Raw genomic sequence first — 24039 nt, forward strand, 5'->3', positions numbered from 1 at the left:
TTTAATTTTATAGTCATCTTAGAAGTAGCACTTGGATGTAGGTTAAAATATACCATCTCCTCTGAAGGAAAACTTCAACCACAGCTTTAGCACAATTGTCTGGAAGAATACTGACGTGCAGGCAACTACTTGGGAGTTTTTGTCATGGTCATGTTTTGATAGAGCATGATGGTTTTTGAGGCAAATAATCAGGCTCCTGGGTAAACAAGGTAATAGTGCTTCATCTGCAACAGAGGTGGAGAATTCATCTACTGTAGCGCTGCTGGCTGTGACTGTCTTACTGATGAAAGCAGCTTTTCACAGCCCCTCGAAACGTGCTGTGCTATTTCACTTGTGACACTTCAAAGTATGTGATTGTGTGAAAATCCTGGAGTGAATTGTCTTTTCAAAATTTTAGATCAAAAGAGAAATGCCAGAACATCAACAGGAAATAAAACATTTTTATTGAATATCTGTGTAATATGTATGTTATTTTAACGACAATTGGAAAACTCTACTGTGGGGAGTCACTACACAAAGTGAAACAAAATATAAACCACCTCATCAAAAATGAAGGTAAAATACGGCTAAAGTTGTCAGCTCGCGGGCCACGAGCGATATGGCAGGATAAAACACCCCAAACATTTCTACAAGATACAGAGAAAACCCACACAGAGAAACACTCAAGCAGGCAGTAAATATACACAAAGGCAACTAGGATCTTTCTACAGCATCAGATTCTAATACTTCACACAGCTTTGTCAGAAAGGTACATGTGGCTTCTTTGAGGATGAAAAATGTCATCTTGGTCACATGGCAGGTTCAGTCTCTGAGAATCATTGTACCTTACAAACCAGTTCTAGGGTGACGTTCAGTCTGGCAGTGTAGGAAGAGAAAGCATTAAGAATACTTTAATACAGTAAGTCAGTCCTGGCACTTTGAACCTGCAGCTATCCTGAATGAGTAACTGAAAGCTGGAGACCATGAAGCTCTTAGGCTGGAAAGCTGACTGTCTATTTCTTCTCTTTGGTGGGGTTTGGTCCTTAAGGATAAGATTTTTAAATATTCCAGCTTGATGCTTTGCATGTATGTGCCTGTTTCTATCAGAAAATGTCTCGCTTGTGTTTTTTCTATGTTTCATGTAAAAAAGAAAGAAAATGGATCTTGCTATTCTCACTTTTGGAGGTGGGGAGAGATGCAGGCTTTTATTCTCCTCCCAGTACTTTGCTGCCGCTTTTACACTCAAAGTACTAAAAAACAGGGATGCTTGGCCATCCCTGCACTGACCTCTGAGACCGTCACACCTCTCCCAGAGGCAGAGCCTTGAGAGAGGCTGTGGAATTCAGTTTGCAGCGCACAGTTCTCCGATTACATTCATCTTTGTTAGACACAGAAGACTGATAAGAACATTAATGGTTAACTCTCATGCCTCCCTCCAAAAGCAATAGCATTTCCACATTTCTAGGGTAATTTGCATTGCTGAAAATAATGAACTCTTCAAAAGCATTATAAATATATTCACAGCTTGGAAAGATAAGCGAGGGGCCTCCCAGGACGGTGCATGAGCTAGAGGTGATGCCCTGAATGCCTTGATGAGATGGTACAGCGGAGGTGCCATGCTGGGGAGCTGTGAGATGACTCTACGGGAAAGCAGCAGGGGCGAGGGCGCTTGGAAACGTAGAGTATTGCACAGGGCTCGACAAAATGCTGCGTGGTCAACCCATTCTCTAGAGCATCCTCGTCCCCTGCATAGCTCTCCAGTTCTACATTGGTCCGTAACAACTGGAACTGCTTGTGCTATGCGTTCCTTCGGCAGTGCAGTAGAAGGGAATGGCAGTATTATTACAATATCACTACGGAATAAATTGGTTGCTATCCACTGAGAAAACTACATTTCTAAGCACACACGGCAGTCACAGTGATACACAGAGCAGTCTTTCAAGACTCTTATGGAATGACTAATAGCTTCATAATAGTGCCATTTACTACATAATAACATTTAAAACATTTAAAAACTCCTCCTGAAACGAGCATCTAGTATACAGAAGAGGTTGCTTCAGTTTTCTAGAACTTGTTCTTTGTTTTCACTTTTTTTTAAAGGACAAATTAAAACTTAAGTATAAATAGTATATAAAAGGTCACTAGCTGTTCTCTTTTGGCTTACTTTGAAGTGCATTTAGAACTATGGCTAAATTTTGTCATCTTCTGATGGGATTACAATACTGTCTGTCTACCATGAAACTATTTTGTATAATAAACTCACACGGCTGTGTCTAAAAAATATTCTGCATTCCTTCTAATCTGAGTTAGTATCATAAAATATTTTGTTACAAAGTCTAATGTGCAAACTCATTATAATGTGAAATTGTGGATGGAATTCACAGTATGCAAATTTTGTATAAAGGTGAAAATGGAGAGCTACTCTTGTTTTCATGGCAGCATTTTACTACTGCTGCATTTCCCTCTTCCCCCTCCCTGCACTTCTGCAGTGGTCTGTCTTCGTATGTTAGATGAAATTGTTGCCTCCTGTGGAACTGCTTCCTCAGCTTTGAATCTAAAGCCATTTCAGTCTGTTATGTGTTTGCTTTGGAATATATACAAAAAAATTATATCCTGGCTTCTGGCTACGTCTCCATGAGGTTAGCCATGGAACTGCTCAGATCATGCTAAGTTGCCTGTGAAAGAAGTCTACCCAATTGGACTTGCCCCTCCAAGATTCACTGTGGACGTGAAGTGTGCTATTAGGATGGTCCAGTTGAAAGCTCAGATTTAAGTTGTCCTTTAAGATGTCAGTGTAACACTACTAGTGCCTTACAAGTTGGATTTTTTTTCTGGAATGCAGACGATACAATAGTTACCCTATAATATAGTATCAGCTCTCCTATATCTCAGTCAATTTACATAATTTAAAATAGAACATCTTATTAAAAACATCTAGATATACACAGATTAGGAAACGCTTACAACATACAAATACACAAACTAGAAATAAATTCTCAGCATACTGATGTATATATACAACTGTGTGATACAATAAATAATTTCTGTCATGCTCTATCTACACATCATATTGCTTAAAAGAAGAGTAGATCTGGTGCGGGCAGTGGTGAAATGAAGCGCCTTTGAAAGGCTCTCTACATTTAAATTTGTGCAAATTAAAATGGGAATTTTAAAGTACAACTGATCTGTGTTGGGAACACATGGCTAGAAATGAAAGGACCCATATTACTGAGGTATTTACAGATACTGGCTAAAGAGCACTATGTGGGCAAATGCAGAAAGGCTTCTTCGTCTTTTTCTTTTTCTTCTTAATAATTTAATTTAATTTAACTTAACTCAATTTAATTTACTTCTTGACTGCCAGCATGGCATCGACCTCCTCCTCGGGCTGTAGGGTGTGCCACTGCGCGATGGGCCGCCGGGGGTTGGCCAGCATGTCCGACCAGTGCCGCAGCTCCGCGCCGGTGCTGTTGTAGCCCACAAACACCTTCCCGATGGCATCGTTCTTGCCAATCTTGTCATAGTCCAAAACAGTCACAACAATTTGCACTTTCTGTAATGAGACACAGGAAAAGCAGTGAGCATGACTGGAAGGGAAGGTTGGCAGGGATGAATGTGGGGACAGCCAGCCATGGAGGAGTCATGAAGGGAGAAGTGTGTGACAGCTGGAGTAGATTCCCCTATGAGGGGAAAATTCAAAATTTTGGTTTTGCTTCTTGTGAGCCTTCCAAATAAAATCAGGTTTACCATCTCCCTGTTAGCTTGAAACTTGCCCCTTTACATTGAATAGATTAATATGGAAATTGAGGCTGATTGTTTTTCCTTTAACAGATTAACAACTTACAGGTGAGTTAATTCAAAAGTTGTGCAATTTTACACACTCTTATTTTTTAAGTAAATAAGTCAACAACTAAAGTTCAGAAATGGCTCTATGTTTGCAATGCTGTACTCCATTCTGTTAGCTGCTTTTCTACCTCTTAGCAACTCTTACCCATCCATCCAGTAGGCTAGTCAGGTATTTCCAGAAAAATTCAGAAGACAGCCCTTATGGCTACTATACACATACACACACACACACACACACACACACACACACACACACACACACACACACACGTGTGTGTGTGTGTTCTCATCTCTATGCACATGTGTGTGCACTTGTGCACATGTACAAGCATGTGTGTACACTGTGTATATTCTGTGTATTTACAGAGAAATCTAGGAAACAGGCTGGCTGCTCGAGGGAGCTGGAATGGATGTATAAACCCCTGGAGTCTCAGGGCTCTGACACTGGCACAGCCTACGACTGAGCTGATGCTGGAGTGCCACTTCTGTAGGAATGGTGACCTCTGGCAAACAGGGTTAAACAGGTCCCACATGGTCTGTGTGAGCCCATCTGTCACAGCTCAAAGACAATTTTCCATCCATTTGGGCTGGGGAACACTGGGAGGTGTTTGAGCCAGGCATTTATGTTTGGAGTTGTGTGCAGATGCACACAATTCCTTTCTTTAAGGTCTTTAATAATTGTCAGAAGAGCATAAACAGCTATTTCTTCAGTGGAGTGGTCTCCTGCAACACCACTTGAGACTTTCATTCTTATTTTACAAAACACTTGTCCTTATATGGGTTTATTTTTAATGATGAGCATACAGTTCTTTTCCTGATTACAGTGTCAGCTTCCTGAATAGAAGGAAGAATGCCCTGAAACATATTTCCAGAAAAATCCTCTATTCTCTAGAATTAGGATTTTAAATTTAAAGCTTTAAATATATCTATAATCTGCATCTCTTACTAGAAGGATTAATTTCAGGGCTTGTAATAGGATTACCTTTTAGAAGTAGCAAGACCAGGGTCATGAGGTTTATTTTATAGAGTCCATTTCCTTACAGGATTATAACAGCTCACTGAGCCAGAGAAAGGGATGATTTCAGCAGGCACTTAAGTATTTATATAGTTGCTGATGACAAAAGTATACATCAAACTCAAGATTTTCCCTCCCCAGAGCACTCACGATAAAAGGCAATATTCTGAAGTATTTCTAGCTGCCAGAATTACATTTCAGTGTTGCTGTTTGCAATACACTCACTTCTAATGGTACCTCCCCAAATGAACACTTATGTTTTAGATTCATGGTACATTCACAGATACAAAAAGTAAGCATGAGACTATTTTTTTGCACTACAAAAAAAAGCTTGCCTGCTCTACCTAGAAGCTTAGGGATAGTTATTACTTTTTTTTTTTTTTTTTAATGTTAATCATAAGAATAAAAATGAGCACTGTAAATGAAGGACCCTTTTCCTTGCTCTACAAAGATGTAAAGAACAGCCAGCTCAGATAATTAACTTGGAGATGATTCTCCCCTCATGATCTCTGCACTAAACCCTACAGAGAAATGCGAGCATCCCTTTGCCTTTGTACCACATATTAAAGGAGCAGCTGCATGGCAAAACCCAAGAGGTGCCAGTAGAAAGAACTGCCTCTCCTAATAAACACTTGGATTAGCAGTTTCCACGGTGTGATTAAGCCCTTTGGACTGAGAGGGCCCGGAGACACCGCTGCCTGCAGAGGCAGTCTGCTCTGCATGTGGCAAAACATGAGCCTGGTCTGCCAGCAGCAAGAGGATTTGACTTCCCTGTGGTGCTCTCCCATTACCCTTGAAGACATGACTTTCTTTCTCCTAATAGCCAGAATCCACAGTCACTGTAAAATTGTTAGAAATGTTAATGTTTGTCTTCTTTAAAATTACACAGATGTATTGCCATTGACCTGCTTTCCCTCCATCACCTCTTCATTCTCCAACAATCAAAAAACTTGTATAACCATTATTTTTTAACAGTGAAAGTTTGCTTAATGACTTTATATGAATAGCACAGGTCACAGTGATTCCTACCATAGTAAGTCTAAATAACATTTTAAATGAGTTTTTCTAATGCTGAAATCACTTCAATATCCATCATGAAGTAGTCTAAATGTAGTCTTTTATAACTAACTCAAAATACATTGGCAAATGACCCAAGTCCATAATTGCAGATTTAAAACTGGGGCTATATGGTCAAGAGATAGCTAAAAGGTAATTCTAATAAACTTATTAAAAAAAAAAAAAAAAGGAAGACAAAAATTTAAACCTCTAAACCACAGTACTTTTAAAATAAACTACATGCACCTCAAAAAATGACTTTGAATTAGAAGGCAAAATGGTCAAGTACAAAAAAATGCGCCCTACCATGCCAAAGTTTTGCCAGGGTTAAGTTGGAGGTAACCATTCCAGCTCTTCAATCCTATCCCTATTTGAAATCAAGATACTCACTGCCTAAACTGCCACTTGATTTGATTCACCTCTTTTTGCCTCTTTGATCCTTGTTGTGAAATCTTCCAAAAGCACACAGACCAGCTTTCATTAAAATCAAGAGAAATTAGCACCGACTGGATTTCCCACTTTTTGATTCCTAGAATCCACAGACACCTGTACATGCAGTAGTACATGAAGAAGTTCTAAATGAACTAGTCATGCATCCAAGTCATTGTGCCCATGCTTCACCTTGTCTAGTTTTATTATTTTTGTTAGTACCAAGTCAATACCTTTCAATACAAGATACTTGAAAGGTAGGCCTTGGCTCCTGGGCTTCTCTCCAGCCCAGTTGCTATCAAAATCCAAGAAACACAATGTGAAAACCCAAACCATGCTCTCATCTAATGAAGAGAGGGCTCCAAGTTTTGTCCAAGCAATTTAAACACATTCAAACTTTTAAACTACAAGTTTAAAAGCATGGAACCTAATTTATACCATAACCTCTCTTACAATCCACAGAAGGATGTATTCCCAGATGCTTTAAATTACAGTCATTCAAATTGGGAGGCCCCTGACAGGACCCTTTCCCCACTCAGCTCCACCCAGAAAAGCTGTTTTATTGCCTAACATCTCCACAGCCCTGGGGCTCTGTGGCCAGGTGGGAAGCCAGCATGCAGCTCTTTTCCCACATGCCTCCTGAGATGGTTAAAAAAACACTTCTCTCTTGAGATAAAAGACAGTTAACATCAAAAAAAGTTAATTCTCTCTCATGAGAGATGGTTTGCCTCCCAGTAGCTCAAAGATAGGCAACTGAGTCCCTGAAAAAAATTACACAATGCTTTGTCCTGGTATTTCCCATTACTGCTGTAGGTGACTCCCATCTCACTGTGCTGACTTCTGAGACCCTTAATTTTAGGTACTGAGCTCTGAGAGTAGCATCTGGACAACTGCTGGAGCTCTCCTGAGGCACTGAGAGAACAGGTGCTGCAGTACTGACCCCTGAGATTCTCAAATGCCTTTTTCCAAGGGACATAGGAATCACTGAAACTTTTCAAAATGTAATGAATAATTCTTGAAAAAAAGCTGGGTATGAATTAGGTGTTTTACTTTAAAGGGCTGCTGCAGTGCTTTCATAAAACAGGGCAAATAAATGCATAAGGAACACAAATTTATCTGATAATGCCAATGTATTATTTTAAGTAATTTAGGGAAAAATGTTATATATGGCTTCTCTTTTATCCCTACACCTTTTTGCTAGCACATTCCTTCACTATCTCCCTGTGGATTTTTTTCCCCCAAATCCATTTCTGTTAACAGAAAATGTCAGTTATCCATTTCTCACTGATGAATCAAAGCTTCCTAAGTACTTCATATTTTATCATTTCCCTCTTGAAGCAGTCACACTCATCTAATGTAGCACAGGGCTGGCACCTAGGTGCTAATGAAGGCATGCACATGTGATAATTAACAAGATTCCTGTTAAATATTTATGAGGGCTGAGAAATGGAATGCAGAGGAAGACAAAACACTGTTTGACATTACCTGAATTTGCTCGAATGGTACTTCAAAGCTGAAAGACTCGTTGTAGTAGGGATTCAGAGTGTTCTTTTTAATTGTAGTCTTTTTCTTCTTCAGCCTCTTACCATTCTGCATCAGATGGATCTTCACATAGGGATCTAAGCATTGAAGAGAAGAGATAGAGCTAAGAAGGAGAGTTCAGTGTGTTTTCCACAAATTTTAATCCCATAGATGTAGGAGTAGATTAAGAAAAAAAAGCAAAAACAAACATACAACATCCAAAGCTCATATTTAAACAAGTTCTTAATTTCTACTATAGAAGAACTCCTGTAGGAGTGTGAAGTGTTCCTGATGGGAAAGGGTACAAAGTATTTATTGCCTTATCTCCTTAACATCATGAAGGTGGAGTAAATTCCACCTAACTTCGTTTCACAGCTTATTAACCATCCTGCAAGCATTTCTCAGCAATGGTTGTGGGGTGGCTTTCCCAGGACAGGTGAGTGCTGCCAAATGCACACAGCAGGTACAGAGCTGGATGCTCTACAGCCACCTGGCAACTGTTCCCATCACTCCTTGGGCAGGGGCTGTGCCGTGGTTTTCCTGTCCCCTGCCCTCCCTGGTGAGCTGTGACTGACAGGGTCCAGCAGTGCCTGGCAGGAAAGGACTCTGTCCCTTCACCAGCAGCCCCTGCCTCAGTGCTGCACACAGCCAGAGCCCATGGGGGCCACGGGGCTGCTATAAATTACAGACTGGCTTTGCCATTCTCTGTTGAATTCCCACTGTCATTTCAAACAGCTTCTGGTGGCAAAGGAACAGAACTCATTTGGTACCTAATCAGGTGTTCCTTGTGCGAGCAAACACTTCCTGCACATTACACTGATGAGGTATCTCAGTGATGAAATTTCAATGGAGGCTTTGCCTGCTTTAAAAGAATAGCACTGTGAGTCCTCAATCCATCACTAGAACCATGTGCCTGTCTGGAGAGTGAGCTAACATTCTTCCATGAAGCTGGTAATTACAAGTACCCTCACTGAGTTCAGCTATTTTTCTGTTTAGCCTTACCACAAAGCAACATTTGACGAATCTCAAACTCATATGTTTCAACAACCTGTATGGTACTGTCACCAAAATTTGGGTAGGTACCTCTCTGGCTTTAGGCAGCTGAACTTTGATGTAGATCAAGGCAAGCTTCCCTTGAGTGAGCTAGTAGGAGGTATCTAAAATGCCTGCCAGACACGAGTCACCTGCAGCATAAATAAGGGAGCCTGAATGACGCAAAATATTAAAGGAGAGGGCTTCTGCTTCCCCTCCTGGGAAAAGGCTGGGCAACAGAATAAGGATAAATGAATACTGCACTTAATATGAGCAGACCATGCTTTATGATTCTGCAATTAAATTAATTTTTGGAAGAGTAATTACACTCTTCTACAGTCAAAACATGCCTTTCTCTGGAAGATCTGGGTGCTCAGGACAATTAAGCTACTGGAGTCATTTGATCACAGTCTACAGTTCCTCTGAAGGAAACCTAATTTTGGTAGCAGATTCTTCAAGACGGCAGACAAGGGTACAAAAAGATCCAATGGCTGTGAGAAGGAATTAGGAAAATTCTAACTTAGGAATAGGCACATATTTTAGAAATAAGATGGAAACAGCTGGAGTAGCTTCTTCAGTGGTGAACTCTCTGTTACAGAGGGTTAAGACTCCTTCTCCCTCAAAAGACTCAAAGTTCAAACAGAAATTAAATCAGGGTAGGTTTATGCTTCAGGCAAGATGGGATTGTGAGGGTTCCTTGTGGCTGCACAATTCATGAATCAAGGAGTATCATGTGAAGAGCAAAATGCTAGCAAAAAGCCAACAGAGGTCTATTTCTTTTTTAATACTGAGTTCAACATCACTGCACACAGGGTTTTGAAGATGGAAAGGAGGCAAATCTGGAATTCTTCAGCATTAGCTGGTACTTCAGAAAAGCTCATCACTTTCCCTAATGTTCCATGGAGAATGCAAAACTGTGCTAACTTCAAAATGCAGGTTTAGGTATACCTAATACATACTAAGAAAGTTTAGTAGTCAATAAGTCAGTGGTAAAGTGTTAAGAAATGAGAATGAGGTAAGATGCTGTAAAAATATAATTTGAGTCACTAGACTGGAAGGCTAAACAGTACAGTAATATATTATTATTAAAGGTATTGGAATGGAATAATTTATTAAAATAAATGCAAGTGATATAAGCCAATTCTTTGCTGATCTGTGCCTTTGCACAGACAATATACACAGATTTGATGATTATTCGTATGTCCTTAAGGAATTGTACAGTAAGATTTTTAAAGGGATGCAGAAATATTCCTATATTGATAACAAAATCCATGTTTTGGAGAAGAATATTTTTAAACTAGAAATCAATGTATCTGAATGCTTCTACATCTGTGAGTACATTAATTTAAATTATTTGCTTCTACTGACTTTCTATAGTTTCTATCTTCATGCTTGCATTAGAACAAAACCTAGCCTAGACAACTCACAGCTATGGGACAAGACCCACAAGACACATTTCTGTGGTTTCTTTTTCATGTTCTGATCAGTTTCTTCTGTTTGTCAGTCTGGGGAGTTGAGTCAGGCTCAAATGCCAGTTGTTTAGTGGAAAGACCCAGTGGTGCCACTGTAGTGCAGAACTGAGTAGCAGAGGTACCAAGTGGAGCACAGAATGGGGCATAACACAGTAAAATAATCCCATTTTCTTTCATCTGAGGGTAGAATTGTCATGCTAATCCAAACAGAACTTAACTGAAACCATGTTCCTTCTTTTCTTGTTTCACAGGAAAGTATTATATAAGTTTAGCCATCACAAACATTTAAAATCAGAACAGGGTGCCCAGCTCAAGTAAGTGGGCCATTAGAGATTTTGCCTGAGTTTATCCTCATTAGATGGTATATCCACTTCCTTGTTTTTGAAGTATCCTGATCCTAATTCTCCTCTCTCCTCATCCTTCTGTGTCCCATACATGAGCCCCTCCAGCACGGAATGTAATCTTAAGTTACATTCTCCTGTGTTCCACAGCATTAACTCCCTCAATTCCCCAGTAATCTGCACAAAAAACCTGATACCGAAGCACACACTTTCTTGTGACTTCATGAATAAATCTCTGAAAGAGACAAATTCTCTTCCACTAAGTAACAGAAGCTGAACTGCTTGGAATCAATTAGTGGAAGAAGGGATGATAATCAAGAGAAAGCAGAACCTCTGGGAAGTGCCAGTCTCCAGTGATTTTTGTGAGATAAGGTTTAGAGCTAATGGAAACGTCTTTCCTCTCTACTTGCAACATAACCTCAGTGCTGGCCCCATTAGTCATTCTGAGTAATACTTTAACATGTAAATAGTCTCACCGAAGAACTGAGACTAGTAAGGATGACAGAACTGATATTACAGCCCCGCAATGACAAATTGCCTGTTAAATGCCTAGCCTGGTCATAAAGGGCAATGCCAATGAAAATAAGTATTTCTCTTTATGTACCCTGGATAGTTATCTCATTCCAGAGTCAATATCTATCTTTAGTTAAATAGATTGCACCCCAGAATATTAATTTCTCTCCATGGGTAAACATCACTGTATTTTTAGCTGGTTTGATTCCTTTCAAATAAACAGGTATCTTACATCCCCAGGTATCTCTGGATGGATCACACTCATCTATCTGGAAGAAAAGATGTTGCACCCAGATGTCCCTCTGCTGAAGGAGACAGAATAGCTTTGTGTCCCTTGCTTAATAACCCATTTTAACCAGTGTATGGGACTAATTAAAATTGTGCTATTTATTCCCTCATTAACAGTCTACCCAGGAATGCTAAAAAGATGTACAGTTCACAATTAATTGTGCATTGTGGATCTCACAGTAATGTCTCAATGGAGGCTAGGTGAACTGCTTTTAAAGCATGGAGAGGACCAGCTGAAACATTTTGTTTTCCTGATGTTTGCAATATGATGCCAATACCTTATTTAATAAGTAATCGACATGGTACGTCGATTGTCCCATACCAAGATTTCTACAGTAATCTGGACCACGAGGCATATATATATAGATATTTATATATACACATACACAACTGGATCTCTCTTAAAACAATGACTAGTTACAGACATGTTGTAGACAAGATGCACTTAGTTGGTTAAGAGATTTTACAAAAGAAAACCTTAAAAGTAAAAAGCACCGCAACTCAAGAGAATTGTGGCAGAAGACAGTATGTCAGGAAAAGGTAGAACTTGAGAATGACTGCTTTCAGGATGAAAAATGTTAGAGGGGTAAGTAGCTAATGAAAAATAATTTTCCACATAGGTAGGAGAAAATTCAGCATGTAAATTTCCATTTCTATGGATCTTCAGAAAAAAAGAATCAACAACATACCTTGGAATGGTTTTATTACAATGGCTTATTCTGAATGCAAACAGAAGGACAGTGCCCACCTTTTTAAAAATAACACGGAGGTTTCTGCAACCTAATGATAATATGAAAAGTAAAGCATCTAGAAGTTGATAAATTTGGAAAATGTCAGAGATAGCACTGAAATTGATTGTGTGTGCAGTTACAGTCCCAAGGCTGTGGGCAGGAGGAGCTTAATGGTTTAAAGAAAAAAAATCCCATCCAGGTCTGTGCAGAGAGATCAGAGAAAACCCTCTACAAGCTTTGAGAAAGCCTAACATGATTAACAGGAAAAAACATGAGCCAGAACAAACTAGTCATAGATACACCTGAATACTTTCATATGACAAAACACTGTAATAAAATGTTCTCAACTAAAATGCAGAAATGTTGAAGAACTACGGTGCCAGAACTGCCTCCAGCTGTATTTTTGTCCTCAAAAAGTTCAGGATAACTGGGTGCTCATTAGCACGTGTTTTTTCCCATCAGAAGAAAATTTATGCACAATCCCTGCCAAAGCTCAACATCACTGACATTTAGAGCAAAAGTGTCAGCAGACAGTGGAGTTTCCATTCCAGGAAGCAGAATGAATTAATGAAGAGCTTGGAAATTGATTCAAGAAGTAAAGAAAATGAGGTTTGGAAATGCAGCTTTGCAAATAGCTGTGCAAATGCAGTTAGGACAAAGGTGACATGCAGGGTGCATTGTTAGTGCCAGGCTAAAGAGCCACTCTCATCCTGCAACGCAGCAGCACGGTGGAAAGCAAGGGAAGACCGAGCCAGGGGCTTGGACCAGAGCTGGAGCAGGGTCAATAGTGCACCCTTAACCTGTTCCCCTTCTGTGCAAACAAGCTTCAGGTGAAGTTCTCTGGGCAGGCAGTGGGGAGAAAAGCCATTTAATGCAGCAAACAACCTTATTTTCTCTAGAGACTGTATCTGGGATGTAGGCTGGCAGCACCTGTGTGCCTCTGCAGAGAAACAGCAGCACGGGCCAGAGCTGGGCTATGGAAAGCAGCAGGGCTCTAAGAGCAAAGCAAAACAGGAAGAACTTTGCTGGGAGTTCCCACAGATTTGCTGATTTTTCCCAAGAACCATGGGACATGCTCCCTCTGTGGGCATATAAACCCTTCCTCCCGAGGGACAGGGACAATTCACACAATGTCTGTGGCATCCAGGGCATGGATAATTTTCCCTGACTTCTCCTCTTCTGTTCATTCTTGTTTGGATGACAGTGGATAAAAAAAACAATCTCTGAAATAATGAGTTTAGAGTGATACTGGATTTTCTCAGCTAGTATTTTTTCATATTAATGGAAAGCTTTGAATGGGAAGAAAAGCCAGAGGGGGAAAAACAATAAATGGTACAATGACTAAGAAGAAGCCCAAATACCTTCTAGACTGCATAAAAATTATAGTTTCAATTCACTGACACAAGCTGTTGGGCCTTTGACCTTCCTCCACAAATGAACAAATTAAAGTTAGGACATTATTTTTAAGGAGCAGTTGATGTCCCAATAAAAAAATATTGGAAAACACTCTCACATTGGAAACAGTTCTCTTGGCATAAACTATATGGTTTGTAAGGTTTCTAAGGTTTTTAAAATTAGATTTCTTTAAAAACAGGACTTTTAAAAAAAGTTGATTTGCTACATAATGTCCACTCTTCAGCTAATGCTGATATTTTGTTACTCTCATCACACATTCCATAACCCTACCAGGCTGCATATTACTTGATGTTATGGGCCAAGTCTTTATCAGTAGCCAGGACTTGAGAGGTGAGTAGCAAAAGGTTATTTCTTGTAGGTTCCTGTGCAGTGTCTATGCCAGTCCTGACCCCAGCAAAACACATTTTAAAATCCCTTTTACTAAGGGGGCTGAGGATTGAGTGGTGGAGACTGTCCCAGCACCAGTAGGGTACTGGCCATGGATGGGGCTGAGAAGCTGCAGGCAGTCCAGAGGGGCTGTCAGAGTGGCCATGAGAGCTGTGCACAGTTTCACCCTCAAAAGCTCCTAGCACACTTGCCAGTGTCTGTCTGTGCCACAGAGAGGTGCTCCAGACCCAGGGCACACACACAAAGCACATGCCCATCAGGCTCCCTTGGGCTCATATGTTCCAGTGGAACAACTTATATGACTTTGGGTTATATATTTCCACCAGCATCTTTAAAAAAAACATGCTGTAAGACTGGGTAATTAATAAATGAAAACATTTTAAATTTCATACTCAGTAATATTAGACAGATTCTCATAGGAATAATGGAGTCCAGGAATCCCTTTATAGTGGGGAAGAAGAGGTTGATATTTGTAAAAGTAACAATAGCCTGCCTAGAATGAAGAGAATTAAATGGAGAATGTAGCAAAGCAGTCTCAAAATAACAACTCTTCACTGGTGTGCAGTTACATGAACATTAAGTTGCTACTGAAATGCTGAATTCAGAGAAGCAGGGAGCTTTGGGAAGAAGGAGGTGCTGTAAAACTGTCAGCCAGTCAATGATTCCCTCACCCAAGAATGCCAGACTGAGGTTGCTGAACATGTAGAGCTGACAGTGGAAAGAGAAACGTTCACAGCGGCCTAAGGGCTATTCAGCCAGCCCTTGGGTGTGCAATTCCACCCACAGTGCTTCCAACTGGAACATAACAACAAATGTTACAGTGCCAGATGGGGAAAGTAGCTGAAAATGGGAGGGAAAAAAAAAGAAGAAGAAGAAAAAGAAAAGCCAAAAGTCTTATTTAAAATCAGCACAAATTAGTGCTTATGAGTTTATGATTAAGTTTACTGCCAGAGCAAGGACAGCTGATCTGTCTGTTGTATCCAAGGGGTTCATTTCAGCACAGTTACACACTGGCAAAACAAACAGTTTCATAAAGCACAACAAATGTGGGTTGAACCAACAGGAAAATGCACCTTGAGTTTTGGCTGTGGGTAAACACAGAATGCTCTTATGGAAAAGCAACGCTACCCAACCAAGCACCTTGTAAATGTGATTACATGGAAACTACATGCATCAAAGCAGTAAACCTTGTTCCCTTGTTCTTGCACCAAAAGGGGAGGAACTGACTGCTCATGAAGCTAAAATGTAGTGAGAGGGGGGAGAGACAGCGTGGCATTGTAAAATTTTAACATAGTGGAGAAGGGCACCTGCAATCCTAGATAACAAATAAAGACATAAATATGCATATTGCAATACCATGCTTGTATACAAGTAGGAAGAATACAACAGCAGCTGAGATGAAGTAGGTATTTATATCAAATAGTGGGAATGTATTAATTTGAGCTGCTGATACAGGCAGACTCTCCAGGAGAGGAATCCAGACTGGAACCAAAGCAAGCTGGCAATACCTCAGGCAGCAAATTCCAGCAGACTGCTGAGTTAGAATTTAGGTAATGCCTTTTGATGATGTAGAGAGAAAAAAAAAAATTGATGGCAGTGAAAATACCAGATGATAATACACAGAGGCTTAGAGAGATTGGAAAGACTGTCCTCAAGTGAACTGGGGAGGAGGGAAGGGGGAATACACATGGACAGGGAGAAGAGTGAAGAGAGAATCAGAAGCACAGGTTACAGAACACCCCAAACAAGCCAAGTTAAGAAGCAGTTCTTGTGGGATGTCTTAGCTGAAAACAACAGGAGCTCGGGTACATAATGATGTTCTGCACAGGACTGTCAGAGAGCGCCTTGAAGCCCTCAAGAGCTGGGCTGGTTTGGGGGCAGAGCTGCCCCAGCTCACTGAGGCACACACTGCTGAGTGAAGGCCTCTTTTCATTATTTCCCTGCTCCCAGAACCCCACCCATCACAAAGACCCCAAGCCCCAAATCCTACACCTGTGAGGCAAAATAACCACAAACTTCACTGAGAACAGACAGGTATCCCAGTATTACTGGGTAATAAAGAAAACCACATCTGAGTGGGTATCAGTATTCACTCCAAGGAATTCCTCAACCCTGAAACACAGAGAAAGTCTGTTAAAAACAAAAGTTGCTCTAACTAGCATATTAGCAATTTACTGTAGCAAGAATGTACATTTGTAGTCCAAACTCTCCAAGTCAACATTGCCACAGAAAGGTTTTATAGCTTGACTGAATGTCAGCATGGCACTACTGTGTTGTGATTGTCTTTGCATGGAAAAAAGTGAATACAGTCTACTAAGGGATAATCTGTACTCTTCCACAGAGGGTTAGAAGCAACACACTCAAAACCAGGCAAAGTCAGTTATAAAGGCTGTCTCAGGTTAAAACCACTAACTATCACATTGCTTAACCATGAACATTTTCTTCAACTGCAGCATACCCAGTTATGTCCCTGTATTGCATCCATACCCTCACAGGCCAAAATAACATTAGGTGAGCTGGGAGGAGAAGGAGAGGATAGAAAAAATAGAAAAGCAAAGCAGCAAGGAGTTTTATCTACCTATGATCGAAAGGGTAGGAAACACCCAATTACCTTAGATCATACAAATGAGTCACCAGAAAAATGCAAGCCATTATACCACAAAATAATTTCGATGCTTTTAATAAAAACCTAGCCCTGCCACTTTGTAAATAGCTTCTCTCATCTGGGTAAGCTTTCAGTCCCAGATAATGTGAAGGAGACATGTCTTTTTTTTCATTCTGATCATGAAACTAGAAATAGCACAGAACTAATACTGCAGGAATGCTGCAGTAAAGAAGGCATAGAAAAAATAGTGTTACAACATCAGTGTCTACTGGTAAAGCAGCCTGATCTGAACTCTTCACAGCTGAGAAACCAACCATAGTTATGCTTTATCAAGACTGATATTTATTTTAAGAGCATATAAAGACTTTCAAACTACATTTCATTTAGCAGTGGCTACATGTATAAAAGGATTTAATCAGCATCCCAGTCCTCAGTCTCAGCTTGAAATAATACTCAGTACTTTTTCTACCCACGAAGTTTATATAAATCCTAGTTCTGATTTTGTTTTCATTATTTTGCTGTTGGATTTGAGCTTCAAGGAAAAAACCATAAATGGACGGAAGAAGGTACATGAATGCAGTCTTGCTTTTAGCCTACAAAATGTGCATTCAGAATCATTTGGAGAAAACAGTTGACAGCTCTCCTTCCCCTCCTTTTCCTGCCTCCCAACACATCCAGTGTGTGTTTAAGTGGGATTTTGGGAATTCATATAGGCTATCTGTGCCACCTAATTTTAGCATGACTTAGGGGATCTAACTCTTTACTGCCTCAATGCACAGACCACCCATCCCATATATGAAACCTAAGGCAACACACAATACAGTTCATTTTTTGAACCTCTTTTAATACAGAGGCCACAAGAAACCTTTCCCTATTCCCTGCTCAGGGCCATGGCTAAGGACAAGCTTAGCTGATGGGCTTCCTGGCAGTGAGAAGACTCCTAGAACACTGCAAGGCAAGAAATGCATCTGCTCAGGGAGTGGAAAGGGCTATTCTGCATTATGTTTCCCAATATTGTTGGGAAAACCTGTTTTATTTTGGATTAAATTTAACCACAGTAAGGAAAAAGAGATCAAAAGCAGATTTTATTGGGATGGGCAATACCTTTGCCTTCCCATCATGACAAGTTACAAGATAGGCTAAATTTATCAGCAATTTCAACTGAGTTCAGCTAAATTACATCTGTTTTTCAAACTTGACAGCTCAGTGAAAACCTATTTTTTAGAATCCCCAAACCCCCCAGGTTTTAGAAGCCTGAAGGTCAGATTTTTAACTTGAGTACTTGCAGAGGAAAGGCTGGGAGGCTGCACGCCTGCTCACATTCCTGTCGATTACACATAATGAGAAGCAGTGACCTGAAACTTAAGGCAAATTTTTACTTATACAAGAGTAACATTGAGATTATGTTTACTGAAGAGTCATGTAAGTGCTGAACTCCTTGGGAGAACAAAGTGTTTACTTTGTTTTCTAAATCCAGACAAGTTACAAGAAAGAACAAAATGAGGAGTTATTTAAGAGCTAAGATTCAAGGAAAAGAACAAGTGTTCAAGGCCAACAGCATCTGCATTAGAACACTCTGCTGCTGAGAACTTTAGTCCTGCTATAAGACAAGAGGACAGACAACTTGAAAAATGGTGCCATTAGGTGAAAGGTGGAAGCAATTCTAATACAACCAATAGCTCATGCCCCAAAATCTTCTTCAAATTGCCCCAGTCAGTTAATGGCACAAATGAATATTGGACTGACATGTTCACCACTGACTCTACACCACTCCAGTTTAAAAGTCAGTCAAACGTGACAAAACCTTTCAGAAATCCAAGGGTACATTATAGTTTCCAGCTGAGATACCTGCTACAAATTTCTACAGCAGATAGCCAATTTGGTACAAAAGTGGTGGAGAGTGCTTTGCTGACAAACCAGACTGAATCTGGGCAGCTCAGCACATTTCTGCCTGCTACTCCATTGAACAAGATCTTGATGCATTCTAGTCAGTTCATCATGATCTGCAACAAAATCAAATAACCCAGGAATCCAAAAAGCATATATGAATTTCTGAAACTCTTTGAATCTTCAGAATTGAAAGGAGGAGTATTTGAAAAGAGAAGCCTGAGTCTTTTTGGTTACTAGATGAGGAGGAGGATGCTAGAGGAGGGAAACTACTGTTTTTATTTGTAATCAATAAATAGAAATCATAGTAAAGGAAAAGTGGATGGCACTGCTTCCAAGCCAAGGTAGTACTCATCGTGTAAAACAGCGAATAGAAATTATTTCAGTAAAACCAAGCTCACAAAACAGTACTCTTTTCAAGCTGCACTCACCAAAGTTAGAATAGATTTTCAGAAATATCAAGTATTTGTAGACAGGTCTGTTTTCAAAGGCACCTAGCTCCTGTTAAAAATCACTGGTATGAAAATGAAGCAATCAATTCCCCTGGAATCCCAGGCTTCAGCTTTCCCCTGGAAACTCCCATTGAACATTTCTCTGCATTAGTCAGTATCTAGGTGACAGTAGGATTTTTTTTTTTCTTCTGAACAAAGACAGTCAAGACATTCACTCAGCAGCAGTAAGAAATAATTTAAATTCTTTCTGTTTACTGTATATGCCACAAATGGCAATCAGCAAGCAGTGATATTAAACTTGTGGGTTTCAGATAGACAAAACATTCTCCTGTTAAAAATGAAGATCACAAACATTTAAAAGAATGTACTAAGGAGAACTGAGATTTTAAGTTTAAATAAAAGCCCCATTTAGCAAACAATAAACCTGCTTTTCTGATACTTTCAGGAGAGAAAGGGGGAGAGAGAGGGAGTGCCTTCGGTTAGCTTGCCATTAGCACAAAGGAAAACAATTGCAGGGCTTAGTGAGGATTTAGCTTTAACAAATACTTATCACAAAGTCATGTCACTGCACACTATTGTTCTGTATTTGGAATGAAATTAATTTCCAACTCCACATTAACCTTTTAGAGACCTTGCTTGGTAGAGGAATTTAATCCTTTGGATTTTGGTATGTCACCAACAAAGGCCATTTCTAAATTTGGTGTGTTTGATAAGACTATTACCTGGAGAACTTTTTTTAAAGGGAAAAAAAATCCGTTTATTAACAGTGGGTACTTCAAACCACTGAAAAGTCGAGCGTTGAATCAAACAGGCAAGAAAAATGAAATAAAATTTAGGAAAGCCCAAGTTTTTTTCAATTCTCACAACATATAATTCTTCTGTCCTATAATTAATCCACTGATCCTGTGACAGCATGCTCTCGAGCCATACACTAACATAAAAAACTTTATTGTGATGAAGTAGATCTTCTCTAAACTTTGTGAAAAACAGGCCTTCTGATGTGGTCAAGAAAGACAATTCAGCTGGGTAATGGGAAGCAATCTGTAGCCTTGCCATGAAGTAAAGGAAAAATGGTGATTTAGACAGTAGTAAAAGCAGGAATTTCAGCACACGTAGGGGAGCCCTATTTTCTGGTCCTTATTAGTATTAATGCAACAACTGTCTTTGTTGGGCTCTGCAGGACTCTCTCCCTGCTGCATTCCAGGAGCTGAGAGGAGCCCTCTGGAAGTCAGACAAAATCTGCTGTCGCTTCCTTATTAGGAATCAAACCGAGCAGCAAAAGCCTCTGGCTGAGTGGAGATAAATCAGCAGGGAACGCGTGTGCCTCCCAGCCAAATGAGGAAAGCCAAGTGATTGAGGAAACAAAGTAAATAATAATTAAAAAACAAATCCTTAGCAGTAGGAGTCACTGATTCCTTTTTACTTTTATCATGCTTCTTACTGAAGTATAGGTCCAAACCAGATTTACAGATACGAGCACACCCTGTTCCCTACATTTCTTTATTGCTGCAGAGTGAAATAATCCCAAGACATGTATCAGTGATCAGCTTCAAATGTTTTTAACTCATTCTTTTTGGCTGGAAAGACAGCATTAGACTGCAGTGGAGTTTAAATTGCTCTTGACATAAATTTTGGTTTACAGCCAATCTGATCCTTCCACCAAGATTTCCCCTAATCACAGACACACTCTTCCACTTGTGATCAGCCTTGTTGTAGTCCATAGAAAATCTCACCTGAAATACAATGTTTGCTAATGATTCAGGTCTTTCTAGAGGCAGAACAGAGGACTTGCTATCACACTTTGTATATGTGCATGGATGTATTCTGAGCATTCCTTATTAGAGAGGGTCTATAAGGTAACTAATCTATTATGGCATTGGCAAAGGGATGCAATTCCACAGACGTGTGGTTGAAATCTATAGATTTTGTACCTGCTGTGTATGAATGAGGGCCAGATCTGCAATGCATGCCAGTTCATAGCCTGTAAAAGGTGGGAAAGTCTTACTTTGCATGGCATGGAGTCCAAACTCAGCACGATGAACTGCCCTATGAAAAGATCTCTGTCTCTACTGTCTGCATTGCAGATGCTGTGAGGTGGTGGATGCTCACGGGATGCAGGCACAGCAGATGCCATCCCAAAAGAGAGGAAGGACTGCTGTGCCTGTACCCACATGCCAGTCCCACATAAAGGCTGATGTGCCACACCCCCTCCTGCTCCCCAGCAGCCCAAAGCACACCCATCCCACCTCCTCTCACGCTGCACAAGTATACATCCCACTGCAGGTGAGGAGGCTTCACAAAATCATGGTATGGGTAAGTTTGCGTTTCTATTTTGAAATCCAGGGAAGATTTGTTCTTAGTGCATTATTTCACAGAAAGAAAACAGTCTGAAGAGCAAGAAAATATAACAAGATGGATACATTGTCAAGCCATTGTTAACTGGTGTTAAGCAACACCAGCATTTCAGCCTTGGTAACCTTGCACATCACTTGTGATTGCTGTCTTTGGCTGCAATGGGTAGAAAACTGTCACACACACACATTTTTCTAATCATCAGCCACTAGACACCCATGGCAATCCTTCTCTCATCCAAACAAAATAAATGGGGTGGTCTCCCCACAGATCCTAATGTAAAGAGCTGTACAAATAGTGGCAGAAATAATATTTTGCCCATGGAAATATAACCACCTCTTTTGAGAGGAAAGGTGGTTTCTGAAAGGTGGTAGGCTAACAGTAAAAAAGAAGATTGCATGTATTGTCTTGTATTCGTTCAGGGGAAGAAAATTGGTAGGATTCTGTCAACCAGCAGGTTGTCTTGGTAAAAATAAAAATAAGCAGTGGCTGAGGGAATGCAGAAATAAAATGGTACCCATGGCTTTCTACAGCTTTTGAGACAAGAATAAAGCTGGAGCTTCCTAATTATATAGTGCTCACCCTCTAGCATATTGATTTCATTGTTATATTTTCTCCTTTCTTGATAAGACGCTGTGGTTGAATGCTGTTGTCAGCTCCTAGTGTGTTGTTTTTCTAAAAGCCTGTCTTAACTGTTCAAATATCCACGAACTATATCAACATTAGCAAATAAAAACTGCATATAACACAGCTGAGGATGCACCAAGATACTTCTACTCACCCTCAAAATCAAAGAAGGTAAAGCAGAAGCTCACAGGTCGTGACATGAGCCAGTGGTATAAGACCATAAATATCATAGGACGTCACCCCAGTAAGCATTTATCACCAGTGGGAGCCTGGAACCTGGACTCTGGGGCCTGGGACAGCCCTCTGGCTGAAGCTAAATTCAGACTGATTCACTAAAAGGCAATGTGGTGGCACCCAGAGGATGGAATTGGGTAATTCAGCCTACAATCACCTTGCTGCTAATTTGAGCCTTTTTTTTTTTTTTTTTTTTTTTTTTAATCTAGTCAAGGAGTCAACAAGGAAGTTACATCCCATTTCCTCAGTTATGTTTGTGTCTGATAAGAAATGCTAGTCTGCTGGACAGAAATTTAACGGGAATAGGGAATGCTGGGGGTTTGAAAACCTGTTTGCTTCCATTTCAAGTTGTGGTTTAAAATTGGTATCTGTGCTACCGACTTTGAAAGGAGACAAGCAGGGCGGAGTATTTAACTGAGACCACACTTTGAATTAAGTTCACTAGATTTTCCTTTTCAAGACAGTTACCATGTATTTTGCCACAGATATTGCTCATCTGTAGAGAAGTATTGTTCAACCAAGACATGGTGCCTAAGGAGTAACACATTCACAGCAAAAGTTGCAGGTTGCACAGAAAAACAGTGAAAAGGTGTGAAAAATTGAGCTTTCATGCTGCTAAAAATTTCTGTCAATCAGCTTTTCCTCAAACCAGATAGGAGATAAACTCTGAGTCTTACTGTCACACATTTGGTATCTCAATTAGGTTTTCACAAAAGAATGGCTTTCTGTGCCTTTCAAGCTCTAAAGTGACCTCTCATATAAATTTGCCTACAACGTGTTATGCAGTGCTCTGCAGCATTTCAGATTTATTTTTCCTAGCATCCATGTCATTCTAACCATAGCAAATTCCAGCCAGGGCTCTAAGCAAAACCCACAGAAGTTTTTCAAAGGCTCTTTATTTTCCTGCTTCTCCTTGAATTATCAGCACTTTTTTTCATAAACTGCTGAACTTGCCATAAACATGTCTCAGTATGTTAAAGTACTGTCCTTCACCCAACCCCTGACTGTGAAAATACAGTAGATTACAAAAAGAATTGACATGTACTTAAAAAAACCCCAAAAGCCCTATACTCCAGCTTCATATGTTTTACTTTTTGTAAGTAAAGAGGTGACTTTGCCAACCATTTCTAAAGGATTAAAAAGCCTGCTGTGTCATCTCATATATCTTCGTTCAGTGTCTAATGCAGCCAGAGAACACAAAGGCTGAGAGAAAACCTTTTATCATTTGCAGTTATCGACTAGGCCAGAATACAGTATTAGGAACCTTAGAAACTTTTAGCTAAAACTTCTTTGCTTTGAAGAATGACTGATCTCCTGAGTGAAGGAAAGCAGTCTACCCACAAAAAAGGCTGTTATTATTATCCAGAAATCTGACACATTTTAGGAAAAATTGTTAGGGGCACTTTGAATGACGATCTATTTTCTACAGCATTGCCACAATAGTCCAAACTTTTTGGATGTTTTGATCACCTTACACACCAGTTTTGGAAGAGTTTTAGCTGCCTTCAATAATAGGTCTTTTAGATAAAAGGTCTTCAGTAAGGTCTTTTATTTAAAAAAAGAGTTTATTTATCAGAAGGCAAAGGCAATTTACAGGAATTGTTACTTCAGTGAGAGTGAAAGTTAGTGTTTTGTCCTGAGGCTCTTCACCCAAGATGCAGCTGATCTTAATGTTATGGGTTTCCAGCAAAATGCAGGCAGAATCCTTTTCTCCTTACAGCCTCTAGTTCATGCATCACTGCATGAGCAAACTGCAAAGTCAGAGGTAAAGGCTGATATTGAATGCCAGAGTACTGCCCCAAAATAGGTGCCAAGACCTCTGCATAGCAATCAGATAAAATGCTATACTTTTAAAT

General features: G+C 40.0%; 1 protein-coding gene across 5 annotated transcripts in view; it reads right to left on the reverse strand.

Moving 5' to 3' along the window:
* Nucleotides 1-420: 420 nt before the first annotated feature.
* Nucleotides 421-24039, reverse strand: part of SYT1 (synaptotagmin 1) — a 333546-nt gene continuing 309927 nt past the window's right edge. For all 5 annotated transcript variants that reach the window (XM_058805517.1, XM_058805520.1, XM_058805516.1 and 2 more), the window contains 2 exons: nucleotides 7811-7944; nucleotides 421-3532 (listed from right to left, as the gene is read on the reverse strand). In XM_058805517.1, coding sequence (XP_058661500.1) covers nucleotides 3326-3532; nucleotides 7811-7944 — 341 coding nt within the window. In that variant the 3' untranslated portion in view covers nucleotides 421-3325. The remainder of the gene's footprint in view (nucleotides 3533-7810; nucleotides 7945-24039) is intronic.

This window comes from Ammospiza caudacuta, chromosome 5 (genome assembly GCF_027887145.1).
Source record: "Ammospiza caudacuta isolate bAmmCau1 chromosome 5, bAmmCau1.pri, whole genome shotgun sequence".
NCBI lineage: Eukaryota > Metazoa > Chordata > Aves > Passeriformes > Passerellidae > Ammospiza > Ammospiza caudacuta.